At 40.1% G+C, this 17,530-nt stretch overlaps 1 protein-coding gene across 5 annotated transcripts in view; it reads right to left on the reverse strand.

The window, feature by feature from the left end:
• Positions 1–212: 212 nt before the first annotated feature.
• The window catches only part of LOC113231662 (sushi, von Willebrand factor type A, EGF and pentraxin domain-containing protein 1), a 115,713-nt gene continuing 98,395 nt past the window's right edge, over positions 213–17,530 (reverse strand). For 3 of the 5 annotated variants that reach the window (XM_026466097.1, XM_026466099.1, XM_026466098.1), the window contains 29 exons: positions 16,363–17,484; positions 16,090–16,269; positions 15,814–15,996; positions 15,416–15,700; positions 15,047–15,324; positions 14,536–14,966; positions 14,144–14,460; positions 13,873–14,054; positions 12,187–13,780; positions 11,624–12,094; positions 10,696–11,537; positions 9,729–10,612; positions 9,264–9,643; positions 9,010–9,175; positions 8,663–8,914; positions 8,034–8,575; positions 7,726–7,938; positions 7,479–7,634; positions 7,264–7,405; positions 6,880–6,951; positions 6,386–6,576; positions 5,847–6,020; positions 5,454–5,630; positions 4,933–5,094; positions 4,344–4,468; positions 3,320–3,467; positions 2,662–2,860; positions 1,417–1,742; positions 213–754 (listed from right to left, as the gene is read on the reverse strand). In XM_026466097.1, the coding sequence (XP_026321882.1) occupies positions 723–754; positions 1,417–1,742; positions 2,662–2,860; positions 3,320–3,467; positions 4,344–4,468; positions 4,933–5,094; positions 5,454–5,630; positions 5,847–6,020; positions 6,386–6,576; positions 6,880–6,951; positions 7,264–7,405; positions 7,479–7,634; positions 7,726–7,938; positions 8,034–8,575; positions 8,663–8,914; positions 9,010–9,175; positions 9,264–9,643; positions 9,729–10,612; positions 10,696–11,537; positions 11,624–12,094; positions 12,187–13,780; positions 13,873–14,054; positions 14,144–14,460; positions 14,536–14,966; positions 15,047–15,324; positions 15,416–15,700; positions 15,814–15,996; positions 16,090–16,269; positions 16,363–17,484 (10,226 nt within the window). In that variant the 3' untranslated portion in view covers positions 213–722. The remainder of the gene's footprint in view (positions 755–1,416; positions 1,743–2,661; positions 2,861–3,319; positions 3,468–4,343; positions 4,469–4,932; positions 5,095–5,453; positions 5,631–5,846; positions 6,021–6,385; positions 6,577–6,879; positions 6,952–7,263; positions 7,406–7,478; positions 7,635–7,725; positions 7,939–8,033; positions 8,576–8,662; positions 8,915–9,009; positions 9,176–9,263; positions 9,644–9,728; positions 10,613–10,695; positions 11,538–11,623; positions 12,095–12,186; positions 13,781–13,872; positions 14,055–14,143; positions 14,461–14,535; positions 14,967–15,046; positions 15,325–15,415; positions 15,701–15,813; positions 15,997–16,089; positions 16,270–16,362; positions 17,485–17,530) is intronic. The other 2 variants (XM_026466100.1, XM_026466101.1) reach the window with 2 other exon arrangements.

Genomic DNA, 17,530 nt, shown 5'->3' on the forward strand with positions numbered 1-17,530 from the left:
AACTTAATAAGCATGCCCTTTTATTTACAAGAGATATAAGGTATAAATGTTGTTCTACCGAAAAATAACTTATATACTGCCAGTTACACAAAGAATACATTTACAGAAGTATACAGTGTTATTTGTAAAATACTAACAACCTTTCAGGACTATATTACTAACATCATAAACAGCTATTTAGTTTGCATGCCATTTTACAAAACATAATTTTATTAGTTGTACTACCTGACACTTTTTATTTTTGTATTTGGTGGTATGGCTGTAAGTTCAAATGTGCAAACGTGCGCGCCGACGATCCTCACCCCCGCTCCTGTGTTTTAGAGTTTTGAGCGATCTATGTAAATATTTTTGTTTTAGTACGGAACTAAAATCTGACGGATTATTAAGTCATGGAACAAAAGTTGTTGTATACGATGTTAATATTACAGTCCTGGTAGGTTGTCAGTATTTAACACATAGTCCTGTGTAATGTATAATGTTATTAAACCTAAAGTAATTCACACTATATAAGTAGTTAAAAATATTTTAGTATCTTAGAATTTCGCTTTTTGAAAGATTTTGAATGGTCTTAAATTGTGTTCTACATTAAAAGGGCATACAATTATTAATGCAATCGTACCATAATATTGACTATAATTGTTCGGGTATACCGAGAATTTGAAACTAGTACGTATTGTTATGTAAGTCTGACCAGAATACGACAAAACAGTCCTTTGTTGCGGTTACTGACCTTCGCTGTCGCTGTCACTCTTATCTGTAACGAACGGTGTCAGAATGAGCATTGCATCATGTATCGAAATGGTGTAATAGACGTCATAAGTAAGCCAAGCACCTAAATAAATAGCTGAGAGGTCAACATAATAACACAAAACACGAATCGATTGTATGATATGCGTGGACAGACATGCACGGCAAGTGTGTATAGTGAGATAATAAGAACTCTATATATAATTAAATAAAAGCTAGAACTCATAAATGCTCAAGATGGTTTGGCTTTGGGTTTGGTTCTTTTGTTTGACTACAGTTTTTGGATGAATTAGTCCGTTACTGTTTCTACTAAAGTCGCATGATCATAATCATCAGGTCTTCTCAGTTACTGTAGGGATCTCAGTCATAAAGGGAATCTTTGTTTAACCGAATACTTCAAATCCGATGACAGTACAATAATATAGTAGCTGCCTTGACCTGATGCTGCAACTGACTCTTCAGTGCCCACTGGGGCGCGGTAGGGACCACTTTGGTAAATTATGATTTAAACGGAGGGGGAAAAGGATGACAATTTTAAATTTGTAACTATTTCTCGAACTCTACGATTGTCATAGAATGCCACCATTTCAGCAGTTATCAGTCCGTGCGTAAAGCTGCATAAAATTAAAAAAAAGGTGTAGACTAACTACGTGCCTTAAAAATACTGACCTTTCTTACCAGGGTACGCGTGCCTCTTTAATCTGTCATAGAGGTCATCTTTTGTCCCGTAAATGCTAGCATTCGACCGAGCTAGACTATTCATTTTTCCATTCATTCCATTGTGAAGACTTTCTTTCATATATGTCTCGTTATAGAAATTAGGCATCTCCCATCCGTCTTCCTCGTCGTCGTAATAGTGGGCGTACGTGGAGTGGTGGGATGGGGCGATGGATTCCGCGTATGGCGTGTGCGCTCCGTAGTAGAAGTTGACTTGGGAGCCATTTTGGTCGATAGCTGGGGTTAATGTCTTCTTTGGTTCCCGTTTCTTTGATGATCTGTCAAAAAATGTGAAAAAATAACACATATTCTGTTTGCATTGATAAACTAACTCTACATCGATAGTGTTTGAGATTTTGTACAAGGATGGATGAACGTCTGCCTTCTGTGAATTAATTTTAATGTTATCTATTTATGAATTTCACAGTGCCTTGGCAATTTAGGCCGTGTAATTGTATAAAATAGTGCAGAGTACTAAAAAAATCGACCAAAAGTCATTCATCCCCTACTTTGCCAGGTGGAATATTTTCTCCAAATTTAAATGGTACCACATCTGAGTTAACCTCTTTTCAACAAAAAAAGAACCATGAAAATCGGTTCACAAATCGCGTAACATACGTACAAAAAAATAGTTTAATTGAGAACCTCCTTTTTTTAGACTGGATTTGTTTGTTTTATTATCTTTATCTTCATCGAGGCGTCACGTCGTGAATACGAAAATGTCTTTGTATCGCTTTTCGGTATCTTTGAATTCACTTGACGGATCTACTTTGACTATTATTTTATCGGGAAAATTACGAATGCCGCCATCTTTGTAAATAAGTATTAGAAACAAAATGGAAGTAAATTACTTTGTTACTCCGTGAACCAAGTGAAGTTAAATTGTGCAAAATAAGAGCGGGTGGGAACTTTTTTTTCATCACCCACCACCCTTCCCCCGCATAAAATTAATGAAATAAATAACACAAGCGCAACCATGAGCGCAACTATATTCATATGTACAGCTTTTTTTTCACAAATTTCGTGGTGTTGTGTGAAAATTTTTGCACAATTTAACCTTCACTGGGTTCACGGAGCAGCGAAGTTATTTATTTATAATTTAAGTTAAGTACGTGGATTTCGCAAAGTAACGACTGAATGTATTAATTAGAAAAGAAGACACACATTTTAAAATAAAGGTAAAGAGAAACTACAAACCTGGCACAGATCATCCATACAAGCAGCACTAAGAAAATAATGAAGATGACTCCTCCAGCGACACCACTGGCTATGTACGCGAACTCGCTCTTCTCGCGGCAATGTCGTCCCGTGAAGGAACCGGTACATCTGCAGGATGGTTCACCTCTGGCGTCTTTAACGCACTCGCCACCGTTGTCGCAGAAATTTAAGCAGAGGTCTGGAAATAAAGTTTTGATGATGATCAATAGTGTGGTTCTTCACTGAAAAGGTATACGTGGTAGGTCAAAATTCACTCGATTTATTCATGTTTGGTTTTAACTGACTCTTAAATGGAGGTGGTTCTCAATACCACTGTATTTTTTTGTATGTGCTACGCATTACTCAGGCATTTGTGAACCGATTTTGATGATTCTTTTTTTTCTTGAAAAGAGGGTACCTCAGTATTGGTCCCAATTGAATTTGAAGAAAATATTCCACCTCTAAGGGAGGCAAACGGTTTCGCGAACTTTCCGGTAACCGATTTCAATAAAACTTGGCAAATAGATGTAATTCCACGAACTTTTGAGGTCAGTTTTTTGGATCTAAATCGCGTATATTTGTTTTTTTCAAACAAACCAACGGGCCTGAAACGTTGTTATTTACCAATAAAGTGGTGTCTACAATTAGTTATACGTACCATCACAAACTTCCCCAGTGCCATTGAAGCCAGGTTTACACTCGCAATTAAACTTGCCATTACTTTGCAGCAAGCAGTATGCGTTCACACTGCAGTGCATTTGAGGGCCGTTCGTCTCACATGGGTTCGTACATTCTGATTCTGAAGTCTGCAAACAATTGAGTATATTGGTATGTTGCTTAGAACAAGATCTTTTTATTTTAATAGTGAATAAAATCATCAAAAGAATGGTACTATTTGTTTTCAACGGTATGCACAAAGAGATGGCGGCGGCAATCGAGGAAATCGTTATGAGGCTTTAACGCGTATGATATGATTTCAAAGGTAAAAAAGGTTCTTTTAAGCATACAATATTTAGCAGACAACTTGTTCATTGACGATAAATATTTGAGAAATTGAAATGGACCTACGGAGTAAAGGAACATAGTGAGCAGAAAAGTGAAAATACCTACATATTTGAGACACTATGGACGTATCCTTAATATTGAAAATGCTTTGCCGGCTATAGGACATAAGATCTTAAGTTTCAAGTGCCTCTCTGGCCTTTCCCTTCAATGCGGAACATAGGAGTGCTGCTTTGAAGTTTTTTTTATAATATCAAGTGACAGGACAAACAAGTCGTGCGCCTGATGGTAAGCTACATGCCTGCACATAACATTATAAGTGCCACTCAGAGCTTTAAATCCCAAAGATCTGAGGGTCACTGCCACTGCACCCGTCACCCTGAGACATAAGTTTACGAGTCCCGCGTGCCTGTAATTTCACCAACACCCTTACACAGTAATGCTGACATTAGTGCTTGGCGGCAGAAAGAGGCAAGGTGGCAGTACTTCCCTGGACGAACTCTTTCACGAGGATCTCTACTGCTGCTAATATATGGTAGAATATAATAATATATAATAGAAGTAGGAATGGGTACCTATTCAGGCAGGTTCTGCATAGATAGACCCTAAATAAATCCCTCCTCCAATAAAAATATCTCGTTATTGTATTCTTTAAACAAATAATGTATTTAAATACTTACAGCGCCAGATCCATTTGTGCTGGTATTGATGGGACATGTTATACAGGTAGTTTGCTGCGTTTCCGACTGGTATGTTCCCTGTTTGCACTGTACGCAGCTATTAAATGTCACATTGAGGTATGAACCTGAAATTATGAATAGATTTTATTATAAATTATTCCTTTCGTCAATTGGACAGAAGAAACTCGCTCTGGTCCGATGCAGTGGATGCGTAAACCACTAGAAGGACAATAAGGCGAGACATAATAGACACCTGTGTAATGTTATAATACCTAATGTCACCATGTTTTACTACCATACTACGATATTCAATTATTTTTGTGGAATTACTCCACTAGTTTACTATAATTATTAATAAAAAGATTGAACACAAATTCCTTCGATCCAGATGGACTCGAGCCAGCGACGTCTCCCACACCTGAGCTACGAAACGAGTCAACGGACCTTACGAATTTCTGTATGTGCTCGTTGCAGTTTGTATTTGGTTTATGTCCGCCTGGTGCTATTGTTGAATTGTTGTTATAATATGACAATACTCTCAGTTTGTTTTGTAAAAATAAGGCTTCTTTTTCATCCTTGCACGACTTACCAGGTCTACAGATAGGCAAAGAGCATTGGTCCGGCGTAGAAGCGCCGTCTTGTGGAGTCGTGGTACCAGGCGGGCATGGCGCACAAGCAGCCCCAGCGCCGTTAGCCCTCCAAGTTCCTCGCGGGCACGGTTCGCATCCTCCATCATTGCCTAATTGTTCGCCTAGAATTACGTAAGCCATAAATAAAAACCATGCACATTAAAAGTGATATAAGGTAGCACTAAACAGGATTAATGTAATTAAGACACAACTTGGCTAACTGCCAAATACTGAGTAAGGTAGAATTAAGACTCCGCCACTAAAACGTCAGTATTGAGTAACCAGAACCAAATGAATAATGTTAATTTGTTACACATTAATTTCATGTCATAACTCTTCATAAGTTATTTTGTTATTGTACTTCTGGATATAATTGTACGTTTTAGTAACAGGAATCGAATTTTGTTTGCTATATTTATGTTAAGGTACTTTATAGAGCTGTGCCTCTATATTTTTGTTATCCATATGTAGGCAAATTTACCTGAAGGACAATCGTCTCTACACTCAGCCGAAGACACGGCTTCAGTGGCTCTGGTAGTCTGTCCTCTGGGACAGGCTATACATGTGAAGGCACCTTCGCGAGGTTGGTACGATCCATGGCCGCAAGGGCGACAAAGATCCGCTTCCGCATCATAGTATTTGCCAGCGGCACATCGTTCTGTTAGAAATAAGTGGATATTTGAAATAGATATACCATCACGGATTTCGAATTAATAAGAATTGTATATCTAGGCGACGCCTAATAACCATTGTTATTACTCTTTTTTACATAAACCCACGGAGTAAAGAGACAAAAAAGTCTAGTAAAAAAATTTTTAGTTACTTATTCAAGATTTGCTTAATAAAGATATAATAATATAAAACATATTTCTACCTTTACAGTCAGCTGCACTTCGAGCGCCAGGGGCCTGTGTGACGCCAGGCTGCCCAGCAATAGCCGGGCAAGAGATGCATTGCAGTTGACCAGCTTCCGATTGGTACGTGCCCATCGGGCAGGGTTTGCAGCTGTCACTAGCCGCGTCCAGATATGTACCCACCGCGCAGGCCACTGCAATTATTTTTGAGAACTTACATGTGGAGTCACATATTGAAATAAAATTTCTCACAGAAAGTTATTGATGGGGAAATGAAGACAAGACAATTCATACATACATCGTAAATATACTTATAGCTTGAAGATTTGTAAATTTAAGATACCATGCGTCGGTTATATTTGAAAACCTCGTAATTCCGTTTCCGGATGAAATCCCTTTTTTGCTTTTCAAGAGTAATATCATAGATTGTTTTATAATTATTTATAGTAATTCTGTTTTTTGTGCCTATTCACTAGTTCACATTAATGGAGGTTATGAGGTATCCGAATTTAGCCGACAAATGGTATTGTAAAATAAATAGGATAGTTATGAGACTTACCGCAATCAGGAGCCATAACAACCTGTCCCATAGGGCAAGCGTAATCAGAAACGAGCTCCAAACTGGCCGGGTCAGGCACTGTGTTCGGAAGAATGTTTCTCACGTCGAACTGTTCGTCTTCGAGTATAAGCTTCTCCAATAATCTCTGTACGGTAGACCGTTCATTGTTGCCGCCGTGGATCACTGGGTCGCTGAAAAGTTATTTTCCTCATTAGCATAACACGTGCCTCGAATTTTTATAGGTATTTTGCACCAAATAAAAGTCGTTGGTCTTCATAAATATATTGAAATTGCGTTAAAGGGCCGATAAAGTGATCTTTTTCAGTAAATTGACGATTTAAGTGGCTCCTCATGAAACAATTACACGTTAATAGGATCTTGTCTTTTGACAAACGCCTCTGCTTCTGTTTTCCATGTTTTATCTATACCTTTTTCCACTACGTATCAAATTACGTTAAGTACTACTGCTATTAAAAGACATGCACGGTACTTACTTGACAGATGGGAAAGCGATCTCAATGCTGTACGTATCGCCGACTTGCCGTCCTTCCCTAGTGCCTCGTGTCCTAAGTGCCAGACAAATACATGCAATCGTGATAGAAGGGACCATAGAACATGCTTAAAATAGAGTACAGAAGTTGATATAGGTACTTATACATTGTAGTGCAGTTAACTCTATTTGTTACCTGAACTAGAAGTGCTTGTGTTCAACAACACATGCTACTAAACAGTGCTCTACAGAAGTGTAAGTAACAAGTTTATTCTGCCAAAGTTTGTGTGCATCTACCTACTCCAACACCTGTCTCAAACTTCCTACTCTAAATTAATGGTACTTAAACTTTATTAAATATCAGTCACTTGTTTTTACGTATACTCACTCTTCTACTGGAATTATAGTATCCAGAACGTAGGTGTCTTCCGTAGTGGCACTTGGTGGTGAAGATATTTGTCTTGTTTGCCTTACATTGGCGCGGTGGTCGCATTTGACATTGATGTCCAATTCTTTACATTCTCGAGTACCTGATGAATAAACTCTTATTAGTAAACATGTAATGTTGATTTAAAATTATGATCACACTGTTTGATGCCTTACCGTCGACAGCATAAGAGCAGAAGTTCCAGTCCCTGTTAAGTTGGTTGATAGCGCTGCGTACTTTCTGTCGAAGTACAGCTTGTCCAGCGTCATTACAAAGCACGGAACTCGGGAACAACATTGAAATTTTGAATACTCTCTGAGCTGGGGATGCCGCTGTAAAAGGGCAAGTAGACAACAATCAGTTGTAAGCCAGTATTTTTAGTAGTATTTCTCTCTGAACTAGAAAGTATTTTCTGTTACTTACGTGAGCATGCAGGATACACAAGAGGCAGGCTTGGGTCAGTTGTAGGTCTCCAGAATCCCTCAGCTCCGCAGGTGTAAAATGGTGGTATCGGTTGAGAGAAGCGAAGACCATCGCGACAGGCGATTTCGCACACCTTAAATTGTCCACCTGCTCCCCAGTCGCGGCACGACTGGTATCCACCGAGAGGATCAGCCAATGCAGGACAGAATTCCGCTGAAATGTATAAACAAATTTGTGTAATTTTACTTAAGACAGCATTAAACTTCGTACAAAACAAACATACGTAAAGGAACAGTCCTTTTACTTACATAGTACAGTGACTTTGAAAGTGCAAGTAGCGGCATTGCCAGCAGCATCATAGGCAATGTAAGCGATGTCATAAGCTCCCCATGCAAGATTTTGCCCTGGCCTATGTCCAGATTTTTCGATTACTCTTGCGACTCCTACGTTATCGCTGAACACAGGTGTATCCCAGTTGACAATCGAAGAACCATTCTTAGCAATGACCCATAAGTCACCAGGGCAACGGTCAACCCGAGGTGGTTCTTTGTCGACTTGCAATTGTTGACATTTACTGCCAGTGTAACCATTAGGGCAAACTCTTTGGCCACAATGCGATGGTACTATTCTCTCAACTCCACCGATGACATCTTCGTATCCGGCCCAATTTAAAACCAGTCCATTGTACAAGACAGGCTCGGTTCTGCAGTCGCGAACTTGTTTTTGTATTTCATTTGTAATGTCCAAAGCGCGATTCCAGATTTGTACTTTAGTTAAGTGACCTTGGAAGCCGGATTCAGTGTAGGCTTTTGGATTGTCTGATTGAGGTTTTCCTAGCGTTACCCAAACACTGAAAATAAATAATAAGTGTTAATTTATATTGTAGCTAATATTGTTTATCTTAGTTTCATGAAGGTCCATTGATAAGTCCACTTACTATTTTGGCAGTGTTCGTCCGCTACCATATCCTTCAATCTTGCTAGCAATTAATCCTTCAGTTATAAGTGTTAGTTCGCCTCCATTGTTGCCGTCCCATACCAAAGCCACGTGATGCCACTGTCCATCGTTCACTGTAGCGAATTCACCAAAGCTTAGATAGACATCTTGTAGTTTAGGGAATAGAGATACTTGGACACCATTGGAGTGAGCCTGAATGACGGGCCTTCTGTTGAGAGCAATGTGGGAATTGCTGAAAATGAAACAATAATATTTTAATTTCTAGTAATCTATGCAATAAATATTTATCTAATGACTTGGTGGGCATTAATGAAAATCGTCGTATACCTGACACTGTATGCGGTGAAGAAGATGCCACCTTCGTCTTGTTGTGTGTACTGTACCCACATCGCGATTGTAAGACTGTCGGTCGATCCAGTGTCAAATGGTACTACTTGAGCAGCACTAGAGCGGAGTGGATCACTAAAGTATAGGTCAAAATCGACATTAATACCTGAAAATAATAAATCAATTATAAAACGATAGTAAATAATGAAGAAAATTTACATTTGGATGCCACCGAGTGGAATAGTGAAACTTACTCTTTCTGCAATCATCTCCAGTGAGGTTGAAAGGACATTGGCAGTAGAATCTTCCAGGTAGGTCGATACACGTTGCTGATGGTGGGCAAGAGTTTTCCTTGCAGTCAATGATATCTTCGTCACAGTTCTTTCCCTTGAAACCAGGGGCACAGATGCAGGAGTAATTTTCACCGTCATCAACACATGTTGCACCATTCTGACATAGTCCAGCCTCACAAGCATCAAACTCGTACTGGCAACCAATGCCTGTATAATCATTTGAACAAGTGCAGTTAAGGCCAGAGCCGAAGTCCTGACACTTTCCGCCATGCATGCAAGGATTTCCGATGCACCGTTCGGGTGCAGTCTCACATTGTTTTCCATCAGTTCCACTTGGGCATCTAAAAGTAACATTGAGTAAATTTATATTACAATACGTTCTTTGAAATAAACATAGTTATTGGTATAAGAGTTGTAAGTACTTACACGCAGAAGTAGTCTTGGAAAAGATTAATACATTTAGCGTTGTTTTGGCACGGCCTGTTCATGCAGTTACCGATGTCATTTTCACAACGATGTCCTGTCCATCCCGTTTGGCAGGTACATCTATAGCCACCTATTTCATCTTTACAAGATCCACCATTAAAGCAAGGGTTAGAAGCGCAATCATCAATATTTGTTTCACAGAATTCTCCTGTGAAGCCTTCTCGGCATACACATTGGTATTTGTTGTCCAGATCAATGCATCGATCAGTGCCAATAGGGTTACAAGGTTCTGTCAAACATTCGTCGATAGCCGTCTCACACTGTAGACCGATGAAGCCAGGTCTGCATTTACAGGAGAATCCGTCTATTTGGTCAATACAACTTGCACCGTTCTGGCAAGGGTTAGAAGTACAGTCATCGATCGTATGTTGACACCTTTTACCGGTGAATCCAGGTTCGCAATTACAAGTATAGTCATCAACACTGTCAATGCATTGACCACCATTTTCACAAGGAGACATCACACACTCGTTGATGTTGATATCGCAAGATGGTCCTGTCCAGCCTGGATCGCAAATGCATTGATGAACAAAGAGTTTATCGACACATATACCGTGTTTGCAAGGTTCATTAGAACAAAGATCAATCTTCTCATGGCAGCGTTTTCCAGTGAACCCTTGTGGACAAGCACAACTAAAATCGTTAACTAAGTCAGTACAGTGTGCACCAAGGAGACATGGTTTTTCAATACAGTCATCAGTGTTGATTTCACATAATTGGCCTTCCCATCCGGGTAAACATTCACATTTATATCTTCCTTGTTGGAGAGCGATACAGGAAGCACCATTTGTGCAAGGATTTCCATTTGCAGTGCACGGATCAATCTGTAAGAGAATTTAAATTTTTTGTCATTACATTGATAGTATATAAAGTGACGTAAGCAGAATAACATTTCAATGCTTCTTACCGTAACATCGCAGTCAATACCAGTGTAACCTGCTCTACATAGGCAGGTGTAGTTGTTGTATCCTGGTTCATCTTTGCACATAGCTCTCTCGGGACAGGTGTCATTACGACAATCTGACTTTTCTTCCTGGCAGTTAATGCCCCCATAACCAGGAGGACAAGAGCATCTGTATCCTTGTGGGAGATCAGTGCAAGTACCACCGTTGTAGCATGGTTTACTAGCGCACTCGTCAATGTCTATCTCACATCTACGTCCTGAGAAACCAGCAGGGCAATAACATTGAACACCGTGTCCCTTTGGCACACAAAGACCACCATGTTGGCAAGCGCTGTTCGAACATTCCACCGGCAAACATTCCTCTAAACCTGTAGCTCCTGTGCCTACAGTTTTCATGTTCGTAGGGCATTCCATGCATTCTATTTGGCCTACTAAGTTTTGGTAGAAATTCCTTGGACATTGTGAGCACGGGGCTAGTCCAGTTGGTGAGTAAGTACCAGGAGCACATTTGACTCTGCACCTATCTCTTCCAGGGGCAGCTGGTTGGTAAGTATATGTGTTGACGGGACAAGCCTGACAGTCCTTGAATCCTCCTACCGGAGGCTCTCCAGTGTAGCTGTTTCTTGGACACTCTAGACAAGGTACTAAACCAGTTGGTGAATATGTACCGTATCCACAAACAGGTATACAGTCCGTGACATCTTTGGAGCCTTCTTCCCTAGTAAATGTTCCTTGCGGACATTTGAGGCAGGAACCTTGTCGAGCTTGGTTTTGGAAATAACCTCTTGGACACATTGTGCAGGACTTCTGTTTTTCTCCGGCGAAAGTACCAGCAGGGCAGTGCACTAAAAGAAAAAAAATCCCATAAAAACAACCGTCAAATACTAATTGTCTTTAGTGGTTGTACCATATTTGTGATTTTGTTACTCACAGCATCTTGGAACGTCGTTGGTATCCATATTCAGAACCTCTCCGACACTGCAGGTAAAGCCCCTTGTAATTGAGCTTCGGATCGCTCTCAGTGGTGGGCATTGGTTGCCAATAGATGAAACGTTGAGCACAGGCTCGATAAGAGCACTAGCGTATGGAACAGATAAATCGAAGATGAGATTCAGTGTAGAACCACAAAGATCATACAGTTGCGTTTGCCTTATCGCGGGAGTAATCGCTAAAACGAAGTCCATTTTGACTACATTTTCATCAAGAAGGCTTGGCATTGCCTTGATAAATGTCACGTTTATGTTTACGTTGACTGCAGAACAGCGTTGAGAGAGTCTTTCATTAAGGATGTTATCGTATTGAGCTAGTAAATCCTTGTATTGTGGCAAGCAAGCGTTGGAGACGGCACCAAGAGCGCGGTACTGTACACTAGCCACGACGTGGTATGTTGCTTGTTGTGTATCTGAAATAAATATAGAGATTAGAGCATTAATTCAAAAGAGTTAATGAACATGGAAACAACATGATCAATAATATGACAAAGATTTCACCTACTTTCAGAAACACAGTCTGGTACTACTGCAGTTGGTACCCATTGACGCTTGGTTTCGCATACGAAAGTCTTAACTGGTTCTCCGTCAGTGAATCTAAAGCCGGGACTGCATGTAGCTATACACTGGATTCCCCTGTCACCAGGTAGGCAGTTAAGAGCACCATTGGCAGGGGCTTGTAGTTCCCAGTCTACGCAAGGTGTGGCTTGTACAGAAACTTGGAAGTGACATTGGGCTTTATTTCCATACTTATCAGAAGCAATCACGGTAACATTTTCATAACCGCGAATAGGAATAACTGCTCGTTCAGGAATGAATTTTAAGAATACATCGCCAGATGCATCTGTTGCGTTAATTCTCCTTCTGGTTTCGTTGAAATTAACAGCGTAACTGACTTGTTTGTCTACTAATTCGATGACGTAGCTCTGTGGGCAACTAAGTTTTGGAGGTGTGTAATCGGGTACTGTAATATTCACTTCGCAAATAGCAACATTTCCGTCAAAGTCGAAGGCCACGTATCGTACTACCATATTGTGGAAAACTTGAATAGGTGTTCTGAAATGTGCAGGTGTAACTTCTAGCCTAGCGATGGCGCCTGAATTATCAATCGCAGTTGGTTCAGTAAAGTTTACTGGTAGCAGACCGCCGTTGACGTCAGTTTGCACAACAATTGGCTGCTGTGGGCAATTTTGGAACACTGGTGGTTCATTATCAACACATGGTGAATATCCATAATCATAGCCTAATAAAGGTTCGGCTGATGGCTCATCGCAGCCCATCAGTTCGAATTTCAAGCATGCATTATCCATGAAACTAACAATGCCTAATATAACAAATCTTGCTTGAACATATTTAGGTAGTGTAATCATGGCCAATTCACCGTAGTTACCAGGATCTCTCATTGTTAGGTTAAAGTTGGGAAAGTACACAACATAATTTTCATTTTCGGCTTGTTTGTAGAAGAATCTGATTTCTGTAGGACGTCCCACTATGTCTGACGTTACGACACCCTTGACAAGTATAGCCTTCACTCTATAAACTTTGCCCAAGTCAACACTGACGTATGTAAATGCTTCTTGTTTACCACACCAACCAGTAACAGAATTAAGCCTGATATTTTTTGCTTCATAATTGGGCCTTTCTGACGTTGCGTTGATAGCAGAATCAGGAATTCTGCCTGAAGCTAAACCAAGTGGCTTGATGACTTTACATTCAGGGTCGCGAATACACGAGATTGGCCTGGGGTTTATCAGAATATATCCAGGTCTTGAGCAGCCAAATAGTACTTCGGATCCTTGCTCATAACTTCTCGCGAGTTGATAACCGTCGGCAGGCCTTCCAGGATCTTCACATACTGGACCTTCACACCTTAGATCTCCAAAGTCCCATATGCCATTAGCTTGACAACGGACCACATTATCGTGTTTGCTTGTTTGTCCCGCAAGTTTGAAAGTATTTTGACATCCAAAGAAAAAGGAGCTCTGGTATCTAGTGTCAAGATATTGTCCATATTCTGCCCCAGGCGTGGGCATAGGTACGCCACAGTCTTTTCTCGGACATTGAGGTTGCGCACCCGATAACCAATAGTCAGGAAGACCCTGAAATGTAGTACGTATGTGGTTCATAAGTCAATACTGACATAATTAAAAAAAAACGTATTTATTCATTAATGGTATTAAAATTCGCTTACCGGTTTAGGATCGTAAACACATTGTCTAAAAGATGACGTAACAGTGTTTCTTAGTTGACGTCCGGCGGCTGTGCAAGTGATGGTGACATTGTCTCTGTATGGCAGTAGCACACTTTCAGGATCTTCCCTGATTATCTTCAGGCCATCGTTTTTGTCATCAGACAAAGTTACACATCGAGCATCTGTAAAATAATGTCAGTTAATATTTTATTTGGATTACCGAAAAAAATAAAATTTGTAAAATGGTGGTAAAGAAAAATATGCTTCTTACATTGGCATTCAGGGGCGGTTCCGTTCCACGTTCCGCTTGAAGTACATAGAAGTGATGAGAATCCAGACATGACGTATCCAAAGTCACATTGGAATTCTACAATATCTCCGAAATGATAGGAAGATTTTGTCGATAAAAGCTTGCCATTTTCAGGTGATGCCAGAGATGGACACATCACAGGAACGCAAGATTTGTTTTTTTGATAAGTATCACCGTCTCGGTTTCCAGTTTCCGATTTTTCAATGGAAAATCCAGCAGTTCCATTAGAAGAATAAAGTTCGAACCCAAGGTTGCAGGCGCATGAGAAGTTTCCAGGCCTAAAATAAATACAAAGAGTATGTAAATAAACAATTTTTAGAACAATACATCATTTATTTGACGGTTCTACTTACGTATTTATGCATTTCTGATCACAGCCACCATTGTTTTCGGAACACTCATTGATGTCTGAACAATCTAACCTGGCGCATCCCATGACTTCGAGCTTTAAGCATGGGGCTCCTACGTAATCTTGTATTTTGAATTTAACATACTGAGCTTCGACTGGCATAGGTAAGTTCAGAACTGATAGAGTTGGTTCCAAGATGCGGAATTCTACTGCAGTACCGTCAGGGTTTGTGTAATCTTTAAAAACGTCGGTTAAATCATTGGTATACTGAATTCTAATGGCAGATGTGAAGGCGATGTTGCCATCTGCACGCATAACGCTCATTGTTCTAAATCCTCTGATGACAGTTGGAGCTCTTAAATCGATAAGTACCCAGTTCGCTCCAGCTTCAAGATTGTTACCACACCAGCCTCCTCCATTGTTTAGGCGCACCATCTAGTTAAAAAGAAATGTAATTAGTCTTAGTTTTGTCGATACTTACCTGAACAACTACTATTTAATGTTATTGTACTTACTCCTTTCGAGTATCCTAGTTCAGGAGTCGATGTTGTAATCGATTCATCGGGAATTGCTCCATTTATTAATCCCAAATCACCTACTGGTCTACATTCTAAATTTGGAGTAAATCCAGGTTTGCACGGACAGGAGAAGCCTCCATGTGTGTTTTTGCACTCGGTTGAGGCACCATCACATTGACTACTTAAGCACTCGTTCATATCGTCACAGGTTGGAGCTCGGTCGAATTGTTGGTTAGGTCCACACTTAAGTACGCTAGGTCCATTCAGTTTAAAACCTGAAAGGAAAAGAAAACAGTAAAATTAAAGTTTTAAATAAATTTCACTCTAAGTAAACAAGTTCGTAGTTAACTGAAACTTTAATAATACCTTTGTAACATTGAACGCGAGCTTCATCTCCAAACATGTAAATTCTTGATTGATCAACCATGAAACCATTTTTAATTTCGGGGAAATTAGGGCAAATAGCTTTCGAACACGATGGAACTTCCCCAGACCATGTTCCATTGCTCATGCAAAGAAGAACTGGCTGACCGGATCGCACATATCCAGGTTCACATTCGTAGCGTACGATTGTTCCGTAGCTTCGTCCGCCTCCATTTAAAATAGTGACATTAGCGTGTGCCACGTCCGGAAGAGCGACGCATTGCGATGCTGTAAGAAGTTTAAAAACAAAATGAATTATATTGAAACACCTTTATACGATAAAATGATAAATACGAGAAATAAGTTGGCTCTACATATAAATAAACTATTTGCTTTCTTACCAAGGCAAGTTGGTGTTCTTTCCCAACGTCCATCGGAAAGACAGGAAATTCTTTCAATAGGTTGACCCGTTGGGAATGCGAATCCAGCGTAACACTGATATGTAGCGACTCCTCGGTAAGTAACGTTAGTTGAGCCAATGGAGAATCCATTATCGATTTGCGGAACCGGACCGCAGTAAACCTCTGTAAATAATATAATTATTAGCTTTCGGTAAAACGGTACTAAACAACGTTGATTAACCAAAAATCCTATAGAATTTGCTTTAATCTATTTACCTTGACAGCTAGGAATATAAGTGGTTGACCATTTTCCACCATCCATACATTTGGTTGTGATGCGTGATTTGCCAGTGGCAAACTCTTGACCAATTGGACATGAGAATGTTATGACTGTTCCAAAGGCGGTATCCCTGTTCGATGCTAGTGCACCAAGTCCAGACTTTAGGGGTGGGCAATCTAAAATAAAAATATATTTTATTGACCGTCTTGTTTTACTGCCAATTGAAATGTAATTTAATGATTTAATTCTTGCTTAACTTAAATACTTACCAGCTGAGAATGTCGCCTTCCATCCTTCTCCGTTATGTAACGCGTCAGACACAAACCGAATAAGCATTTCGCCACTTGAAGCCGTTAGAGTAATCCTAGGTTTGACAATAAATCCATTTTCAGAATGTAACCTTAGGCCATTTGTGCTAGACCCGTCAAAAACTTGAACGATGTCTGAAGGGTGTATGTTAAATTCATCGAATTTCAAGGATAGCGGACCGCCGTTAGGATTTTTTATCCTGTACAAACATTCTTGGTTGTTTGGATAGTTGGTTAAGCCATAAGCAGGCGATGTAAATGTTCCATTAGATGCTATTATTGTTGCTCGGCATCCTTGTGAGTACCTCATATTGAATCCCTTTTTAGAATCACCGAGGCTAGTTCTGAAGTACATGTAAAGATGGTTTGTTGTTGATATAATTACTTTAGTGTTTTCTTCTCCCGGTCCTGTTAATCTTGCAAGTACTGGACTGGATGGAGTGTTACCGTCTTTGACAACTATATAGTCGCGGTTCATTCCTAGCTCTAAGTCTTCAATTTCTAGTGATACTATTCTGCCTGGTTGAGCTTCAATAATGTACATGCATTCTAGTCCGCCGGGGTAACCATTAGGATAGCCAGGTGAGGTCAATACTTGGCCTTGAGGTGTGGCTCTAAGCAAACCACCGCAGTTCGATGACTCAGTTTTCCAAGAAGCACGGAAACCTTTCCTTTCTACAGATCCGTCCGTGCTGAATTTAATAATCATGAAGTTCGATGCAGATACGTAAACTTTATTAGATAAGTCTTGTTTTCCTGACAGGGTCGCCAAGTTTACAGACTTATCTTCGGTTCTGCCTCCTACTAAAATTTGAACAGTATCGAAAGACTTTTCAGTTTCAAAATCTTGGAACTGTAAGACTATGTTTTGACCTTGTGGTCCTTCAAGAGTCCATTTGCATTCACTAAAAGGTGGATATTTATGAGGATAGTTAGGACTTTCAACTACATCTCCGCTACTGGCCATATAAAAGTGGCATTCGGCAGCACAGTCCATTTCGTCCGAAGCATCACCGCAGTCGTCTTGCTTGTCACATTTGAAGGCTGCGTTTATACATTTTCCATTTGAACAATGGAAGGTTCCTGAAAGAGAAAGGGATTGTTACTCTATTGTTTTATTAACCTTAGT

This window comes from Hyposmocoma kahamanoa, unplaced genomic scaffold (genome assembly GCF_003589595.1).
Source record: "Hyposmocoma kahamanoa isolate Upper Pololo Valley unplaced genomic scaffold, ASM358959v1 66, whole genome shotgun sequence".
Lineage (NCBI taxonomy): Eukaryota > Metazoa > Arthropoda > Insecta > Lepidoptera > Cosmopterigidae > Hyposmocoma > Hyposmocoma kahamanoa.